Here is a 20,012-nt window from a genome sequence, read left to right as displayed (position 1 = left end):
ATTTAAAGATTACAGAGTAATAACCTTTCTCAAACAACCATAACCAAAACCAAGAAATGGCTAAAACACATAGCTAAAAATTGACCAAACTATGACTTGAAGCTAGTGTTCCTTCAAGCTATAAACTCAAACATCCCAAGCATGCTATGATTTTGCTTTTAGAAAGTTCTATGGATTATGAACCTTAAATACTGGATGAGTTTGTTTCTTGGTGGGAGGGGTAGATATAACATAACATAGGCATCTCCTTGCCCCTGGCTTTACAGTGATTTGTTTCTCTTATTTAGCAGATGTCGACAGACAAGATAGAGCTCTTACCGGCTCATCCTTTTCAGTGAGGGCTTCCTACTTAAAAACCAAACCATCACTCAGTTATATTAGTTTCCAATTACTAACCGAACTTATGTGAGCACCCCTCCCCAGTGAAGGTCTGCACATTTGAGCAATCAAATCAAAACCATGCCATGTTACATTTCTTCAAAACCAATTTTAGCTGCTTCTCTTGCTTCTCAGTTTTCCATGTTCTTTCAAAAGCCTTACAGCATTCTCTCTTACTCCCTGTAGAGAGGTCTTTCATCTGCCTAAATCATATTCTTCAGCAAGATAGGAACTTTTTAAAGCCAGATACCAGAAAGCAACCAGTTGCCTGTGTCCTTAAAGGTCACTTGCTGCAGTTTCTGTCGTCCTGACTCTCCTTGGTACAGCCAGGCTTTCCTAAGTAATTCAATCTAACCCTATAATTTCTTTCATAAAAGTACTCCCTCAAAAATGAAGATATAACAAAATTTGAGGAAAATAATTAAGCACAGGTATGATTTTAAAAACATCAGAGTGGTAAGAAGGGAGAGCTAGGTCTCATTGCTTAATTAATCTACATTTTCAGAAATCCATTTGAATCTTTGCAACAGGTAAAAATAGCAAGCATCCACTACTCTCTATACTGACCCAGGATTTCATTTAAAAATAGTTCCTTTTAAGTGCGCATTCCAAAACCTGCTAAGGTAAAAAAATGAAATAAAATAAAAATAAATAAAAATTTTAAAAAGTAAACTAAATGCCAAGCTAGTGATGCCTCATTTTAAACTCTAGACAGAGCTACTGTGGGGTGGGGGTGGGGATAACATTTGTAGCACAGTTTAGTTCTTTGTTCTTTATTTAAGGGGGCACAGAGAGTAAACACTAAGTAGAGATTAGTTTATTATTGCAAGTTGTTTGTTCATGCTTACAGATTACATATGAAATGCTAGGCTTGGCCCTCTCTGCCTAAAGCAGTGACTCTCAACCCTTTCACAGAGGTCGCCTAAACTAGTAGAAAACACCGATATTTATCACATCACGATTCATAACAGTAGCAAAATTACAGTTATGAGGCAGCAGTGAAAATAATTAATGGTTGGGGGTCCCCACAAACTCAGGAACTGTATTGAAGGGTCACAGCATTAGGAAGGTTGGGATCACTGGGCTAGAGGGCACCAGAGACAACAGTACTAAATGGTCGGGGCAGGAAGTTTCACCAGGGACTGTTAGAATGATGAGTCTTTGGAAGCCTTGTTATTTACAACTGAAGTGTTTGAAACTCTATATGCAAACTGCCTAGAAATCATGTCTGCGCAGCACAGATGGGTTTCATGTTTGTGAAACACAGATGGTAACTCAGCACCTCTTCTCTGCATCTCCTTTCTCATTGAGCAGTCTGTCCTGGCGAGTCTACCTGTATGAGAACACAGAACACTGCATCAGTAATCCTTTATTATTATTACTTTTATTTTATTTTTCTACACTCCAGTCATTACCTGCCCCAGTCCACCCTCCTACAGTTCCTCATCCCATTCCTCCTTCTCCCTGTCTCCAAGAGGATATCCCCACTCCCCAGACCTCTACTAGGCCTCCCGACTCCCTGGGGCCTCAAGTCTCTCCAGGGTTAGGCTTGTCTTCTCACACTGAGGCCAGACCAGACAGTCCTCTATTGTGTATGTATCAGGGGCCTCTGACCAGCTGGTCTATGCTTTATCTCAGTGTCTGAGAGATCTCAGGGGTTTGGGTTAGTTGAGACTGCTGGTCTTCCTATGGGTTAACCCTCCTCCTTAGCTTCTCCCAGCCCTTCTCCAATTCAACCACAGGGGTCCCCAAGTTCAGTCCATTGATTGGGTGTAAGTATCTGCATCTGTCTCAGTCAACAGCTTGTTGGGCCTCTCAGAGAACAGCCATGCTAGACTTCTGTCTGTAAGCACACCATAACACCAATAATAGTGTCAGGCCTTGGGGCCTCCTTTTGAGCTGGATCCCAATTTAGGCTGGTCACTGGACTGCCTTTTCCTCAGTCTCTTCTCCATTTTTGTCTCTGCAGTTCTTTTAGACAGGACCAATTCTGGGTCATAGTTTTTGACTGTGGAATGTCAACTCCATCTTTTCACTTGTCTTTCTACTAGAGACAGACTCTACAAGTTCTCTCTCTACTGTTGGTCATTTCATCTATGGTCCCTCCCTTTGAGTCCTGATAGTCTCTCACCTCCCAAGTCTCTGTTACTTTCTAGAGGGTCCCCCCATCTCCCAACCCTCTCCCCAGGTTGCATATTTCCATTCATTCTTCTGGCTCACAGGGCTTCTCTCCCTCAGGGCTTCTCTCCTGTTCCTCCACACCCAATACCTAATCATATTCCCACTTTCCCCTCCCCCTCCCCTCTCCCATCCTGATCCTTCCCTTCCTTTGCCTCCCATGATTGCTTTGTTCTCCCTCCCAAGTGGGATTGAAGCATCCTCACTTCAGCTTGTGGACCTTCTTGAGTTCTCTGGATTGTGTCCTGTGTATTCTGTACTTTTTTGGCTACTATCCACTTATTAGTGAATACATACTATGCATGTCCTTTTCAGTCTGAGTTACCTCACTCAGGATGATATTTTCTAGTTCCATCCATTTGCCTGCAAAACTCATGATGTCCTCTTTCTTAATAGCTGGATAATATGCCATTGTGTAAATGAACCACATTTTCTGTACCTGTTCTTCCATTGTGGGACATCTGGGTTGTTTCGAGCTTCTGACTATATCACAGATAAGACTGATAAGAACATAATAGAGCATGTGCCTCTGTAGTATGGTGGGGCATCATTTAGATATATGCCCAAGAGTGGTATAGCTGGATCTTCAAGTAGATCTATTTCCAATTTTCTGAGGAACCTCCAGATTGATTTCTAGTGCAGTTGTACCAGTTTACAATCCCATCAGCAATAGAGGAGTGTTCCTCGTTCTCCACATCCTTGTCTCCATGTTCTGTCACCTGAGTTTTTGATATTTGCCATTCTGATCGGTATAAGGTGGAATCTCAGGGTTGTTATGGTTTGCATTTCCCTAATCACTAAGGACTTTGAACATGTCTTTAAGTGCTTCTCAACAATTCAAGATTCCTCTGTTGTGAATTCTCTGTTTAGCTCTATAACCCATTTTTTTTTGATTGGGTTGTTTGGGTGTTTTGTTTTGTTTTGTTTTGTTTTGTTTGAGGTTAGCTTCTTGAGGTCTTTATATATTTTGAATATTAGCACTCTAGTGGATGTGGGGTTAGTGAAGATTTTTTTCCCAATCTGTAGGTTTGCTTATTTGTCCTATTGACTATGTCCTATGCCTTAAAAAAGCTTTACAGGAAAAAAAAAAGCTTTACAGTTTCATGAGGTCCCATTTATCAATTATTGATCTTAGAGCATGAGCCATTGGAGGAAATTCCAATGTACCAATGAGTTCAAGGCCCTTTCCCACTTTCTTTTCTATTAGATTCAATGTATCTATCTGGTTTTATGTTGAGGTCCTTGATCCACTTGGACTTGAACTTTGTGCAAGGTAACAAGTATGGATCTATTTTCATTTTTCTACACACTTACTGCCAGTTAGACCAGTACCATTTATTAAAGACGCTTTCTTTTTCCCATTGTACACTTTTGACTTCTTTGTCAAAGATCATGTATCCATAGTATGTGGTTTTATTTCTAGGTCTTCAATTCTATTCTTTTGATCAACCTGTCTGTCTCTGTACCAATACCATGCAGTTTTATCACTATTGCTCTGTAGTATAGCTTGAGGTCAAGAATGGTGATTCCCCCAATTGTATAGAATTGTTTTCCCTATCCTGATTTTTTTGTTTGTTTGTTTTTCCATATGAAATTGAGACTTGCTCTGTAGCCTCCCCACCCCCTGCTGGCCGGCCCCCAACATTTCTCTTTCCATGTCTTTGAAGAATTCTGTTGGAATTTTGATGAGCATTGTATTGAATCTGTAGCTTGCTTTTGGTAGGATTAACATTTTTACTATGCTAATCCTACCAATTCATGAGTATGAGAGATCTCTCCATTTCTGAGGTCTTTGTCTAAAGGCCTCCCATGAGATCTGTCTTAGTCATCCTTTAAATAAGCACACTAGCATGCTACCATGTGGATGTGCAATTATTTTACCTGCCCTTTGAGACTGAGACTTTAGGGAGTTCTAGCATTTAGTGTTACAATCCCATCTTGGATGAACATACTGGGAGTACATTTCTGAAAGTACAATATTTGCATCAGAGAGAAGATGCTCTTAAATTATAGAAGATTGCTATTGGTGCATTTTTAATAATTGTGCAAACATTAACTTCCATGTGAAGAGATGCATATAGCTTTTTTATATGATGGATGTCATGTGTAGCCCTAAGGGCTGAGTGTTGATTTTCAGTGGGAGGAGTATTTGAAGAACTGTGCCCATAGGCAAGAAGAGCAGAAAGGCCTGCCACTGTGTTCCCCTTGGGACATCCTGTTGCTCTAAAGACTCCCAAGCCTGTGCTCCTCTAGGCTCTGATGCCCATTTCAGCTCTCCCTTGTTAGGAATGGAGCATCTCCATTTCTGTCAGACACAGCCTGTCCATCTCAGTATCTGACCAAATGAACCCAGGTGTCCCCAGCCAATGGCCACTCAAATAGTCCTCTTCTCTGAATGTCTCCTGCTCAGCATTACAGACTACTTCACAGCTTTCTCTGTGACCACCTAGTCACACCTCCAAACCTCCCTTTCTCTGCACCGCCCCCCCCAAATAGTTTTAAATACCTTCTTCTCTGTGTTTTCAATCCTTCAGCAAGTATTAGTGGCCCTTTTCTTTCATTTACAAGATAAAAATCTAAACTCCTTAGTTAATTCTCACGGCCTTCCCCTGAAAAGCCTCCTTCCTTATCAGAGAACAGACTATTCCAGCCTGATGACATTCCAGGCTAATTACAGAAGGTGCTTCCTGGGTCCCTTATCTCTACACCTTTGTGTATCTTCTGACCAGGAGGCCCATTCCTTTCAATCAACCCTTCTAACTGTGTTTATTCTTCCAACTTGTGTAAGCCCAGCAGTAGCTGCGCCACCCTCTCAGCACTCATCCTTTCTATTCCTACCCTCACACCACAAGGGGTTGTGATGGTTCAGCAGATATGTCTTTGTACGTGGCTCTGAGCAGTGGAGCATGGTCTTGTGTTAATTTTTGCTGCAGCTATGGTGCTCTGCAAATAATAACATTTGTTTTAACCATAAACTTAGAAGCAACATGGAATCATTTACACCAACTAATTAATTTCCTGATAAGTACAGTTTTGGGGATATGGTGCCATAAAGGAACCTCATTTGGCTACTGAAGGGTCAAGCTCAGGTTTCTTCAAAGCCATGTGCTTCTCTTTCACTTTTCTGCCAACATTTTTTCCCAGGTTTATATAGGAAATATTTGTTTTAGTGGCCAAGAATAACAAGCCCCCCGCCCCCACCCACACCCACACACTGCACACACTGCACACACACACACACACAAACTTGCACATGCTCACACTTCATTGCATTCATTTATCCCTGGGAGTGCAAAATCTTGGCATTGTTAAGTACTTTGGTAGGTAAAATATTACCCTGTGTAGTATTGAACTGATGATCTATAACAACAGCCACAGGCCTTCTCTGCTAGACTCAGTTCTCAATTAATCAGCCACTTGATCATGGACACTGCTTAGAGTCCATCAGGCTCTGTGAGGGTAGCTTGTTGACCGCAGCAGACACCACTATCTGTCCTTTGTGTAAAAAGATGGTGCTGAGGCTGGAGCTGAACATTATAGCATGGAGGCTTCAGACAGGCCTAGACCTGGTAGGGATCTTACATTTAGTCTTTAGCAGCTATTATTTAGACCTCTCTCTTCTCTCCCTTCGGTATAGACAATGATACTGCCACTGAGTCACCTTACACACAGCCCAACAGAACAGCTGATGTTTAACTCATTACTATCAATAAAGTGGTGTAGAGTTGGTATATGGGATGGTGGACTCTCTGGCTTTTCAGCCAGCCATATCTTTCTCTCACATGGAATCAGTGGCCACAAGGTTCACCATGTGCTCCAGCACAGACTCAGCTGAGAGTCCTTCCAGATGTTCTCCTTTTGCACTCAGCTCAACTGTTGCTTTATTGTTTGGGGCATTTTCCTAGTTCCCTGTGCAAAGTTCTCCTGCTCCTGTATTTTTGTCTAAGAGGGTGAGCGAGCACCATCTGTTTCTGACTCTTATATTACTATACCATGAGCCCAGAAACACAAAACACAATCTAAATAAGTAAAGGAGCCATAGTACAGATTGCAATCTAATAGTGCCAAGGAGAAATCTGTCTATGTTGTCTGCAGATGTTTTTGGCATTCATTTCTGGACTATTATGTTATTAACAAGTAACAAAGATATATAGCTTCCTGTCATAGTACTGAGTCTGGAATGTTCAAAATTAGAGAATCCAGTAAAAGCCTTTAGCAGATTAGAGTATATTAGCACTATTAACATGGTTGATAAGTATATTAAATAATGTATGCATTATATAACAGTCATATGAGCTCTATCAGACTGGAAGTTTCATTATTGCCTGCAAATTTTTATAATCTAGCTTCTTTGACAGATTTCCCACTTCTTATGAAGTTTCCTCAAATTCTTCAGAAGTGTAATTGCTGATACTTCTGCCTCCAGATGATTGTGTGTGAAAGAAATCTGTTTTCCTGTGAAAAAATAAGTTTGTTCTCCTAGAAAGATTTTACTGCTACATAAATCCTCTTTCAAATGCTTCTGAGCAGAAGTCTGCTCCAGCCTCCCTCCGATGAAGGAGATAGCATGTTTCCAGGATGCTGGTCTGTCCAAAGGTCCCAGACAGTCCTGACTAAAGTTGCTTTGTGCCTTGAGGGCTTAAAAACTGCAGATACACACACTCACAGCAACTGTAGATGCTCATTTAAAATCTCTTCCTCATGAAACAGTCATGAAGAAAGAACAGTGGCACCATCTCTGAGCAAGATTGTGTCTAGAAAAACAGAACTGTAAAATACTGTCAACTGAGGAAAACTTCTCAACCTATAAAGTATAAGCTTTGTAAACTTGGCACTTGGCAATGCTCAAATGACACTGATTTCTCTTCAGTGACTTTTAAATTTGGAAATGTCATTCAAGTCACAATGGAGAGAAATGTGTAGTTGAGAGAAAAGTGTAGTTGAGAGAAATGGCACTCCCCTCACACAGTATTGCTTGGAGGGAGGTGGGTTTGAATTTGTGTTTTCAGTAGATGTGAGCATGCTAGCTGACAGTTTGTACAGTACTGAAATGGAGCAGGGCCTCTCTAAAGGAGATGGGAGGGCTTATGTTGGCTGGGTCTCTATTCTTACCATACATCTGCCCTCTCTGCAGCATGCTATGCCCTTCTGGAGGGTCTCCAGTCACTCGGACCTCATGGCACTGCATCATGCCTTGGAATTAGAGTACCTGTAACAGCTTCCTGCCAACTTGACACTGCACAACTGCCCTGTGGCCAGAGATAACCCAGCAGGCTTGTCTTCTTGTGTCAGTGCTGGACATCAGGATGTACCAATTTCAGCATATGGATGCATAGCTGCTGCGGGCTTGACTGCTACTCTCGGGGTTAATGGAGGACCATGTGTATTCTTCAGAACAGCTGTTGACTCTAGTACTGTGAATCCAGTGAAAGTAAGTCATGAGAATGTTCTCACACAGTGTGGTGTGTCTTGGCTACATTAACTACATGGTTCAAACCTGTGAAGAAAAGACCTACAGACACTTTGGTTTTCGGCAAATGTGATACAAACAGTGTCTGTGATCCAGCAAACTTGATCCCACAACAAAGACTCCCACACGTCGCCTGTACAACTCGTGGAGCTGGAGCTATTTTATTTCTCAGAGGTTTACTTTTTGGTGTCCCCCACCCAGGGCAATCTGTACTTCGCTACTTATTTATGAAAAAGACTTTGAAAAAACAGATTTGCTGAGGTATAATTCATATACCATATGATTCACCAAGACAGACTTCTCAGCTTCAAATAGTTGAAGGGACAATAGCATAAGAAATAATCAATAAAAGGCCTTGGCCTGACAGTACAGCAAGTACTTTGAATTTTAGCACATTGCAAAGTAGTTTAAAGTATGTCTAATTTAAATGTGTAAAATGTACATCACTGAGACAATCGTGTACAGAAGGAATTTTTGGTGTAAATTTGTAATAATGGATGATTCTTACACATTCTGTTTAGGGAATGCTATTATGAGGTAGAAATGCTTTCCTAGGAAGCTTGGGCACAAACTCCTGCAGTGCCTTATCTAAGGATTGGGTATAAATATTGTAGATAATGGATCTTTTTGATAATGTTATCTAAGACCAAAAGCATGAATGTCAAGTGTCAACGAGGATTTTATTTTCTTAGTCTTTTATCCCATTCATTTTTCTAATTTGTGTACGTGAGTGTGTGTGTGTGTGTGTGTGTGTCTGTGTGTGTGTATTGGTTAGTTAGAAGGGACTTGATAAAAATAACAGTGGCTCACAACTTAAAAGTTTTGAAGTCTTCCTGACCACCTCCCCGACTTTCTCATTTCAACACTAATGTATTATATGTAACTACTTGGAAAAGAATGACTATTCAAACACTTCATCCCACAGAAAGAATATAGATGATAGATATATTTTATTAATAAAATTAAGTGGAGCTTAGCAGAGTCTCCATGCACTCAGAATGATTACCGTGTCTGGGATTCTTGTTCATATCAACGAGGACTTTACTACATAACTGGGTCAGCAGCACTTCTCGTCCCACCTCTTACTCTTTCCTTCCCACCCAGACAAGATTCATTGCCCAATAGTGGGTTGGTCTGGCCATCATCAGAAACACTAATGTTGCTCTCTACGTATGACAAGACAGACATAAACCTGGAGGGGGGTGGGAGAAACACAAAAATGATCATGTTTGTCATGTTATAAAAAAGATTCTTCCAAAATGATGAATTTGTATACGGTCAGGAGTCTTTCTCATTGTGGTCTTTGTGTTGCCATAAAATTACCCTTTGGATCAATTTTAGTTTATATTATTAAGTTATTAATAATATTATTTAATATTGGGGGCAGCAGGTTTGACCCAGAGTAGCAGAAAAACCACCCTACTTTTTTCTATTCTAAAAGTCCATGTTGCTGCTAAAATTAGTCGTTATAAATTGTCTAAATTGTTAAAAATGAGTAATGGAATTAGTTTCTCCCCTGATGCAGACAGAAATGGCCAGTGTTGAGACCTCTTCATCTGATGCTGTTGTACTCTGCAGACTGAAAAGACAGCCTTGACCTTGGCCTTACTGTAAACAGGTGTGCTGTGTCCACGATTGTGTACAGAACTTTTTTTTCTTCATTAAATTTGTGTTTAAATTAATAAACTTGATTTGTGCGGTACTGTATGCTCCTTGGATGTCAGTATCATCTTTCTGGTTTGGGCTATGTGGAGGAGCTGAATCTTGTTTGCATTAGAATGCTGCAGCCAGAGGAAGTCATTTGGACAGCCCAGTGATGGCTTTATCAGTCCTTTAGGACCTGAATGGCAAGGCAGCAGCTGTGTCTTTGATCATCAGAAGGACTGGAGAATGGAAAAGCTCTTTATTTCCCCAGACTACATCAACTGGATCCTCACTCAAATTTATCTATGATAGAACAGAATTAGGCATAAATTATCTGGGATTGCAGAACATAGCTCTACCCACTTAAGTACCCAAGAGACAGCAATATGAGGCAGTTTCATCCAAAAGGAACATTCACAACATATATCTCTGTGATTTGCCAGATTAATCACTGACAGAGGACTATAAAACCCTACAACTTATTTTCTCTTGGGACTTTAACCCGAGGAATACAGCATTCCTATGTATAAATACGTGACAACTGACTACACAGTTGTCTGTCTGGCCTGTTCATCAGTCATGTGATGTAGATTTTTTTCCACAGGCAATTACTACACCAATTCTAGATTTGAACAAGTAGGTGTCCAATCTGAAAGTGGTGAGGGTTGAGAGGGAACTATTTGACAAGGTGGAGGTGGGAAGGAATGGGACCATCGGGTCATAGGTGAAAAAAGTAGAAAACACAGACAGGGCGGGGATTGTACACTCAGAAGATGAATTCTCTGTCACTTCTAACATGGCATCCCCCAAGACCAACCATTTTAAGGACTCCCCTCTGACTATTAATAGAAGCTCAGATTTCTAGTATTCCAGAGCCTCCAAATACAGCTTGTCCTTGCCTCTTGGCATTACCTTGCATTGCTATAATGAACAAGACTTCAATTCCCCTGGTCAGTACATAGACTAAGAATCCCACTTCATTTTTGCTCAGAACATTCTAGCATTCTAGTCTAAGTCCACAGACACCATAGCCAGCTCTTGCTGGTCGTCTTTGGCAAAGTTCTTTGCTTTAATGTCACAAAGCACTTGATCCTTCTCTTGAATGTCTTTCCTACCTCCCGCTCTGCCTTTATGGGCAGTTCACATTCCATGCCATAGACTTGCCATTTCATGTGGCACTGCCCTACCTTACCTAGGTACCATGGGGCAAGATGACCTTGATCCCATAAACTGACTTCAATGTAAAGTTGGTAGAAACTGTGTGAATTAGTGAGGGGGTGAATAGGATACATTCAGGTTATAAAGGCTCCTTATGGAAATCAAATTTATGGATGCTATTCTAAGTGAAAGAGGAGTCACTGAGGAGCAGACACAGAGATGTAACTGGATCTGACTTATTCTTGCAGTGATAACCCTTGCTGCTAAGTAGACAATGGGCTGTTAGTGAAGGAAGTGGAGAAAGGGGGAGGGGGTGATAGTTACTAGGCTGCAAGGTCAGTGAGCAACGGTCCAGTTAGGATGAGGATGATGGAAAACTGGAATCTGGCTTTGTTGACATAGCAACAGCCAGGCTGAGTAAGATGTTACATGGAGGGAAAGTGAGGCACAGTGGAATGTGGGTGCATATGGGGTAAAGGGGCATTGTCTACGCCTTTGTGAGACAGGGCATTCTAGTTCACAGCCTTGATTCTGTGACAGATGGCCTGCAATCCTAGTATAGCAAAGCCACATTTAACTGTATTCATGGTTGCCTAAAATGGGAATAACAATGAGCTGTTTCATGGATTATAAAGAAAAACTAAGCTAATATTTTCAAAGTGTTGGATCACTGCCTAGCAGATTTTCTAATGTCGCCCCCTATTATACACTGTTTGTATACACAGGATTGTTGAGGTTTTTTCTGCTCACATGAAGAATCGGCTTCTCCAATAGAATACTACCCTATAGATGTGCACTGCATTGCTGGGGCTAGCCCTAGAAAACAGGCTGAAAAACAGGCCCCAGCTCACAAGTCTTTGGGTAGTGGATGTCAGAGAACTCACTGACTTCCATGAAAGGTCTGTGAGCAGTGCTGATGGAGGCCAGCAGCAGGCTAGCACAGGCTCCTGCAGACTCAAAACACAGAGCTGGCCTATAAACCTAGGCATAAAGCTGAGACTGACAGTAGGCTAGATTGGGAAGGAGGTACACTAGCTGATAAAGGGGAACAAAGCTCCAGTCCTGGAAGTCAGAAGCCTAAAAGATTGATGAGTGCCCAAGAGAGAACAATAATGATGAGAGTTCATGCCTTTTTACTTCTTTTTAACCCTTAGTGTTTCAATCCTAGGTCAGTCTTTTGCTTTCAAAATTTTCTTCCAATCAACATTTACAAATGCCAGGTAAACAGACACAACACATTTCCCAATAACATTTTACATTTGTTTTTTCAAAACATTTGCATATAGCATGGATGTTTCTCAATTCAAATGACTTTAAAGGAGGCCATTTGCTTAACAGAACCTGGAGATGAGAGACCTTGCTGGTCCACTCATGCAGAAGAAATTTCCCTGCAGACGTTGGAAGTTTCAGTTGCAACCGTCTAGCCGGACGCACATCTTTTTTTCTGACTTCTCAAACAGTGCAGTCACCAGAGCACATCTTTCTCTCAGTGTCTTCCTGAGTGCTTCCACTCCCTCCACTCTGTGCCATTATACGAACTGACAGGGTGACTTGTGGCAGGCAAAATGAAAGGGTTTGTAATTTAGGAAACCTCTGGCCCCACTGACTGAAAGCAGGTTGTTTGTAAAAAGGAAATCCTGACCTCAGCTAACTGGCAAACTCTGTCAGAAGCAATAGAGGAAACGGAGGAGAAAGAACAGTACTGGGAGTTTTACTGGGAATGGAATTAAAATGGATGCTCTGCCAAGAGAGCACTCCCCATGGAGGACTAAGACATCCCCAGCCCCTGAATGCGATTACACAGTGGTGGGTATCTGCTACAAGAGTATAGCATAGTTGTTGCATCTGGGAGCGGACTGCTGGGGACCATTGCTAGATCAACCATCCTGAAGATGAATGCCCTCTAGTTTGCAGAGATGGAAGACCTACCCTGACTTTATCACAGTTGACTCAAAGCACCAAGACTCCAGACAGACAGGCTGTAAATTGGATGTTGGATTGGTTACTTTTCTCATTACCGCTTAAGGAAGCAGGGTTTATTTTGGTGTATGGTTTGACAGGCAATCATAGCAGGGAGCCATAGTGGTAGGAGCAAGAGTGTGAAGCAGCTGGTTCCATGGCAGCAGTCACAGTCAGGGAGGAGAGAGAGAGAGAGAGAGAGAGAGAGAGAGAGAGAGAGAGAGAGAGAGAGGCTCAGCTTCCTTTCTCCTTTTTTACTTAGTCAAGGACTTGACCTGTGAAAACCTAAATGTCCTGCCTAAACTTAGGCAGTTTACCTCAGTTAACTCAGCCTAGAAATACCTGCACAGACGCCCCTGAGGTTCATATCTGAGGTGATCTGAGGTGGCACCTTGCTGTCCTGTCTTTCTCCACCTGGTCCTCCTGCCCACCCAACCCTGACCTCTGAGCAGCCGGGGGGGGGGGGGGGATCAAAGCCCTCTGGGCATTGAGTGCTGGTCTCCAAAGGCGCTCTTTTAGCAACCTCTTGAGTGCTTTCACAAAGATCTGGCTGAACCCTGCCCATTATGCTAGCTTTATCCATCTTGGGTGGCTCTTGAGCTGCCACTGTTTTAACTGCAGCTGGGATGAGCCCCATTGACCAGCTCCTGCCTGTAGAACAGGCCGGCGTGTGAAGGGTCCTGTCTAGTTCTCTACCATTCCTTTCCAAGCCACGGTATATGAAGCCCCAATGATCCAATTCAACTTCCCCACATATCTGAAGGAGTTCTCAACTGCCTAATGTTTCGGCCCTTAGTACAGTTCATGTTTCAGTGACTCCCCCCAACTATAAAATTATTTTCATTGCTACTTTATAACTGTAACTTTGCCACTGTTATGAATTATGTGAATACTTGTTTTTCAGTGATCTTAGGCAACCCTGTGAAAGAGTCATTAAACTCCCAAAGGGGTTGCGACCCACAGGTTGAGAACTGCTGCTCCAAGGTGAGGATACCTATGCCCATGGTGTCCTCAGAGGTTGCTATCTATCATATGAACAATTGTGGTGACAGCTTGTGGTAGGGATAGCAATGGGTTTCAAGGAGGTGGGTAAAGGTTTCAAAGAACTTTAATTTGTGATGGAAATCCTGAGAGCACAGCAATGAATATATCTGGGAGGACAAACTCCTAAAGAGGAGGTGGTTTGCTAGTTAGTTGGCCTTCATAAAAGACAAAAAATAAAAATAAAAATGGTGCCAGCTCAGCATGAGCCTCAAGTAAGAAGGCATCCTTCCCAATCACCATCCTGTCAGCCTCTCTTTAAGTTTTCACTACAATGTGTCCATCTTTTACACTGTCTCCACAGTCACATCACTGGTGTCCTCTTTCTGCTCTCCCTGCTCCTAGCTGGCTAGCTGTTCTCTTTCTTGGAGGAGCTTTAATCCCTGAGCCTTACATGGCCCTCACTATCCCCACTGTGACCCTCTGCCTGCCAAAGGAAACTATTTCAAGATAATAGTTGGTCTCCTGGAAGAGCTGCTTGACTGCCCCCCGCCCCAGCCCCATGTGCCCCATCCTTTTCTCTCGTAGCTTCTTAAGCAAGCTTTTGATCCTCTAAGAAGCTGGATGTATCTCTGAAGTCCTGACTGCATGTGAAGGCCTCAGTCTTTGCAGTGCTCCCTACGGAAAGGAATCTGAGGTTCCCCAGCTTTCAGATTGCACCCTAAGTATTGTACACTGCATGTGCCTTCCTGTCCAGCCCATCCAAGGCATAGCTGTCACCCAAGACTTCTATTCCCTGTCACTCTCAAGAGCCTCTGTTAGATTCCTCCCTCAAATCACTACATTTTGTCATGTTTAGACTGTTGATTGCTCTAATACTGCCTGCCTCTTTTAGAAAGGCAAGAAACTCCAGAAAGGGAAAAGCCATCGCTAGCATTGAATTCTCAAGGGCAATGCTGGGCAGGCAGTTTTTGTGTTTATGATAATAAAACTAAAGCATTTGTTGACAATGTAGGTAAATGAATGATGGGCAGGTAAGCAAAGATATTGGGAATTGATGGTGCAATATATGTTGGAAGACATTCAAAGTATTTGTTGAAATAAAGCTTTGTGTGGAATGTGGAAAGATGGTGGAGGAAAAGATAGAAAATCTTTTAAAAAAAATTGGTGAGTTGTTTTTTTTTTTTTTCCTTGCACTCGGGAGCTGGGGCTTTATTTGTTATGATGAAGCCACCAAAGAATCTTAATCTGGAGTTTGACAGTTGGATGCATATTCATTTGATTTATGAGGGGGAAGTGGACCGGAATAGGAGGTTGCCAGACCTGTGGGAGGTGGTAGTAATAATCGAAGCATGACATAAGGAGTGCTTGTCCGAGGGAAGCCCCAGGGATTGAGAAGTGGAAGGAAGCCACACAGCAGGTGTGCCAGAGGCATAGCTGGTCAGGGGAGGGGCAGGCATCTTAGTCTCTCTTACCTTTCCATTACTGGAAAGGAGGTGGGTGGACACATTCAGAGTTGTATGTAATTAAGTCAGGTCTAATGGTTTGTGTGTGTGCCATTGGGGTCTCTTTCTAAATTGTCTCACTGTTCACCAAATAGAAGGCTTTGCTGTCTGGAAGTAATTTTATATCTCATTGAATGTGTGTGCTGTGGTGAACTGTATGGGGGGTTGGTAAGAATTAAGAAGCCAGGCTTCCCATATGGTTCCAGCAAGCAAGCTGGAATCCTTTATATAGAATTGAGGAAATGTCACTTTGCCATTTCAAATGGAGTGTAGAGGCTGGCAGAAAAAGGTTAGAAAGACTGTAAACTCTCAACATGAAGACCTTTATTATCCAGCCTTAGTCACCACTGAAGTCACAGCAGGGGTAGACTCTGGTCTAGGCCCAACTTCAGCCATCTCTAGACTGGGCCTAGGACCACAGACACCTGACAGCATTAGTTCTTTGGGAGTCTCGGGAACAGGGTGTTATGTGAACCAAGTGAGCCAAGAAGCCCCTCAGCAGAGAGCCCCTGTGAACCAATTTCCAGTATGTGTTTGCAAGCACTGAGTCTGCCTCACACAGCAAAATGTGGAAGACAAGAAAGGAAACAGAGAGAAGAAAAAGTACAGAGGATTCCTCTAAACCTCCTTTAGCTCTGACACAAAGGGGGCCTGGTCAGGCACCACCAAGGCTCAGTGATCAAAGCTCCTCCTGTTCTTGAGGAAGAGGAGGAAGAGAACAGCCAGCCAGCCAGGAGCAGGGAGAGCAGAAGGAGCATGTGGCAGGCAGAGCAGGAAACCTGCCCCTTAAAAAGGCATCTGTTACTACCTCACTGTCCCACATCTCCCACTCTAGTAACCTCTTACTGAGAAATCACCACAGGCCTCACGGCCCAGCTCACCTAGTAGTTCAAAAACACCAAAGACTTTCCACAATGTCTTTCTTTCCAAAGTAGTTAAAAATGCAGGAAGGAGGGGGACGTGTGGCTGGAGGGGCTCACACCCTTGCTGGAACAGATTTGTTTTGAAAAACTTCTGCCCTCTGGCTTGAAAGCATTTCTTGGCCCAGTGGAATCAAGAGGTACCAGGACAGCCCCAGAACTGTTTCCAGCCCTTGACCTTGATATTTATTTGCAAAGCCTGACAGGAAATCGACACCAAGGATTCCATAAAAAAAAAAAAAAAAACAAAAAAAAACAAAGAAAAATGCAGGAATCAGAAAAAAACAACAGACTGTTCTAAACAGCCTCACAGAGACAGACCTTGAAGATTTTCCTTCTACAGATGCCAGGAAACTAGCTCCCCTTGGCGTTTTAACCATGTAACACGTTCTGAAGACCTACTATGTTCATGTTACTGGGCTCAGGGCCAAAGTTCCTACTTCCCCTTGAGTGGGGTCACATGATACTGAGGAAAAGGTATCAGAGAGAGCCTTGGCTGTTTTTGTGGTGTGTGGAAGAACAGAAGGGCGAAGGGCTATTTTGAGAAAACTCTTTGGACAACATGCTATTTGGTCTGTTTTTCAAAGAATAGGTGGGAGTTTCATGGAAATGAAAAGGGAACACCGGGTTGTGAAGAGATCACATCTAAATGCTGTCAGAAATTGACTTCAAATAACTCTGAAAGCACAGCAGGCAGGAGAGGACCCAACAGTCCTTGATTGCTGCTTTCTGCACTTTCTATGTGGGAATCTGACCGCATAGAAAAATGTGTGCTCGGCACACACATGCCCAGACAAACCACAACCAAGGTTGGGAACTCAGGTGCCAACAAGCAGGAAGTAGATGACATTCAGTCTCATGCCACACAATGACACTTCAGTGAACACCTGGTCATAAATAGAACTGTGACCTGCCCCCTCTCCCCAAGGTTATCTTGCTTAGCGATGATACAGCAATCTTAGTGTGTGTGAGTCCTAGTGTTCTCAACATAATGAAAACTGCCCAGCACTGCGCTCTCAGAACATTACCTATGGGTATCTGGTAGTAACTGTGAATGAGCCCACAATGTGAGAGATGTAGATTCTATGAACACAGAACACTCTTATTGTTATTAGTTCCCTCATTCAATAGTTATAGGACTTGAGAAGTTATTTCTTTTTTTTTTAATTTTTAATATTTTTATTACATATTTTCCTCAGTTACATTTCCAATGCTATCCCAAAAGTCCCCCATAGCGCCCCCCACTTCCCTACCCACCCATTCCCATTCTTTTGGCCCTGGCATTCCCCTATATTGGGGCATATAAAGTTTGCAAGTCCAATGGGCCTCTCTTTCCATTGACGGCCGACTAGGTCATCTTTCGATACATAAGCAGCTAGAGACAAGAGCTCCGTGGTTCTGGTTAGTACATCATGTTGTTCCAACAATAGGGTTGCAGATCCCTTTAGCTCCTTGGGTACTTTCTCTACTATAAGAAAAAGATGTAAGAACAAGCATGTGGTGTTCATGAGAAAAAGACATCCTAAGAGCTTGGGAGACAACAGAGTGGTGCCACACTGTGAAGAGAGGCCATGGAGAGGTGGTACCTGCTGTTCAACTCTTGCACAACTGTTCCCATGTAGGGACACTGGCTCAGGGTAGAGGTTCGACAGCACCAAGGAGCTATATATTCTGCTAGAATTCATTCTGTCTTCATTCTAGGAATCTTAAACCTTATCTATTACAGATCAAAATCCAAAACAACAACAAAGAATGCATGTCATGGACTGGCTAGGTAATTTAGCAGATAAATATAATTACTCTGCCTTGTTCCTCAAGCCAGGTGACTCAAGTTCAACCCCAGAACCCACATAAAGGTGGAAAGAGAATCAAGTCCACAAACCCTTGGCATCACATATATAATTAATTAATCAGAAATTACAGGTCAATTAATAAAACATTCAGGTAATGTGTCAGTCTAGAATGTCTAGAAAATTTCATGTAGAAACTGTAACATAAAGGTCAGATTTACTTACAAACAGTTCTCATGTAAGCCAGGGCACAAATGGTCTATGCTGGAATTTCAGGCCTGTGCTACCACACAGAGTTTATTGGGGGAAAACCAAGTCTTCCTGAATGCTAGGAAAATGCTCTACGCACTGAGCTATATCCCCATACCCTAAGCTGGTCTCTTGGAAGTGTACTGGCAGAACCGAGAGCTTCAGGTAAGATGGTGAGGGTCAAGAAAGCTCAAATGAGAGAATTACTTATACCTTAGAAACTCAACTACGTCACTAGTGTCAAACTTGGTTACCATCAAAATGAAATTGAAAATGCCCTCCATGTTGATGGCTTTAAATGTCTATTTCTACATTCTACAGCACGGTTATACCTTGAAACAGGTTGCTGTTAAATAAGTTGAACACTTGAAATATTATGATTCTCCTTATAGGAAATCCTTACAATTGGCCCTTGTCCAGAAACATATACTTAAGATTGTTAGAATGCCTTTGTAATTTAAGTAAGACCTGTCTGGAACATCAATTACAGAAGTTTTTTTCTTTGTCTGCCTTGTCCTCATCCTTTCCTTTGGGAGTTGTTTGTAAAATCTTTGGTTAGAATTGTGTTCTCCAGCATAACAAGTCCTTACTCACACTCATGACTACTGGAAACCACTAAGAATTCAAACCATTGGGTTCATGTATTTCATGGGCAATAGCTTCATCATGTCACTGAAATCATCTAGGCTTCCATGTGGTAAGGCTCTTACTCACTGATAGTCCTATGCTCATTTATGCTTGAACGTAAAAGGATGGCCAGGAATCTTCACATTCCCCACAGGATACTGCATATGACCATCTTTATGTGTGCATATGTGTGTTATCATATGTAGGCATATATTGCTAACAGTATCAGCTTACATGATACTTAAATTCCTATTTCTTGGCTTTTAAACTTTTTCTAATATTCCCTATTATATATTATGCTATAACAAGCACACACACACACATACACACACACACACACACAGATTTTTATTCCACGAAAAAATGTGGTAGAATCCAGAAGAATTCTTTTTTTTTATTTTCTTTTTTTATTAGATATTTTCTTTATTTACATTTCAAATGTTATTCCCTTTCATAGTTTCCCCTCAGAAAATCCCCTATCCCCTCCCCATCTCCCCCTACCCCCCAACCCACCCATTCCTGCTTCCTGATCCTGGCATTCCCCTATACTGTGGCATAAAGCCTTCACAGGACCAAAGGCCTCTCCTCCCATGGGCGACTGACTAGGCCATTCTCTGCTACATGAGCAGCTAGAGCCATGAGTTCCACCATGTGTTTTCTTTGATTGGTGGTTTAGTCCCATGGAGCTCTGGGGGTACTAGTTAGCTCATCATATTGTTGTTCCTCCTATGGGCTTGTAAACTCCTTGAGCTCCTTGGGTACTTTCTCTAGCTCCTTCATTGGGGAACCTGTGCTTCATCCATGGATGGCTATGAACATCCATGTCTGTATTTCTCAGGCACTGGCAGAGCCTCTCAGGAGACAGCTTTATCAGACTCCTGTCAGCTGGCTCTTGTTGGCATCTGCAATAGTGTCTGGGTTTGGTGGTTGTTTATGGGATGGATCCCCAGGTGGGGCAGTTTCTGGATGGTCATTCCTTCACTCTCTGCTCCAAACTTTGTCTCTATAACTCCTTCCATGGGTATTTTGTTCCCCATTCTAAGAAGGAACAAAGTATCTGCACTTTGGTCTTCTTCTTGACTTTCATGTGTTTTGCCAATTGTACCTTGGGTATTCTGAGCTTCTAGGCTAATATCCACTTATCAGTGAGTGC

The 20,012-nt window shown here is 42.4% G+C and overlaps 1 protein-coding gene across 8 annotated transcripts in view; it reads left to right on the top strand.

The window, feature by feature from the left end:
- Eya1 (EYA transcriptional coactivator and phosphatase 1) overlaps positions 1 to 9,719 on the top strand; it is a 142,342-nt gene extending 132,623 nt beyond the window's left edge. For all 8 annotated transcript variants that reach the window (XM_085835710.1, XM_085835709.1, XM_021155483.2 and 5 more), the window contains one exon: positions 7,691 to 9,719. In XM_085835710.1, the coding sequence (XP_085691836.1) occupies positions 7,691 to 7,771 (81 nt within the window). In that variant the 3' untranslated portion in view covers positions 7,772 to 9,719. The remainder of the gene's footprint in view (positions 1 to 7,690) is intronic.
- Positions 9,720 to 20,012: the final 10,293 nt, after the last annotated feature.

Source organism: Mus caroli, unplaced genomic scaffold (assembly GCF_978045245.1).
Source record: "Mus caroli unplaced genomic scaffold, Mus_caroli_1 scaffold_1, whole genome shotgun sequence".
Taxonomy (NCBI): Eukaryota; Metazoa; Chordata; class Mammalia; order Rodentia; family Muridae; genus Mus; species Mus caroli.
The sequence above is the reverse complement of the archived record's forward strand: the minus strand, read 5'-3'. Positions and strand labels throughout refer to the sequence as shown.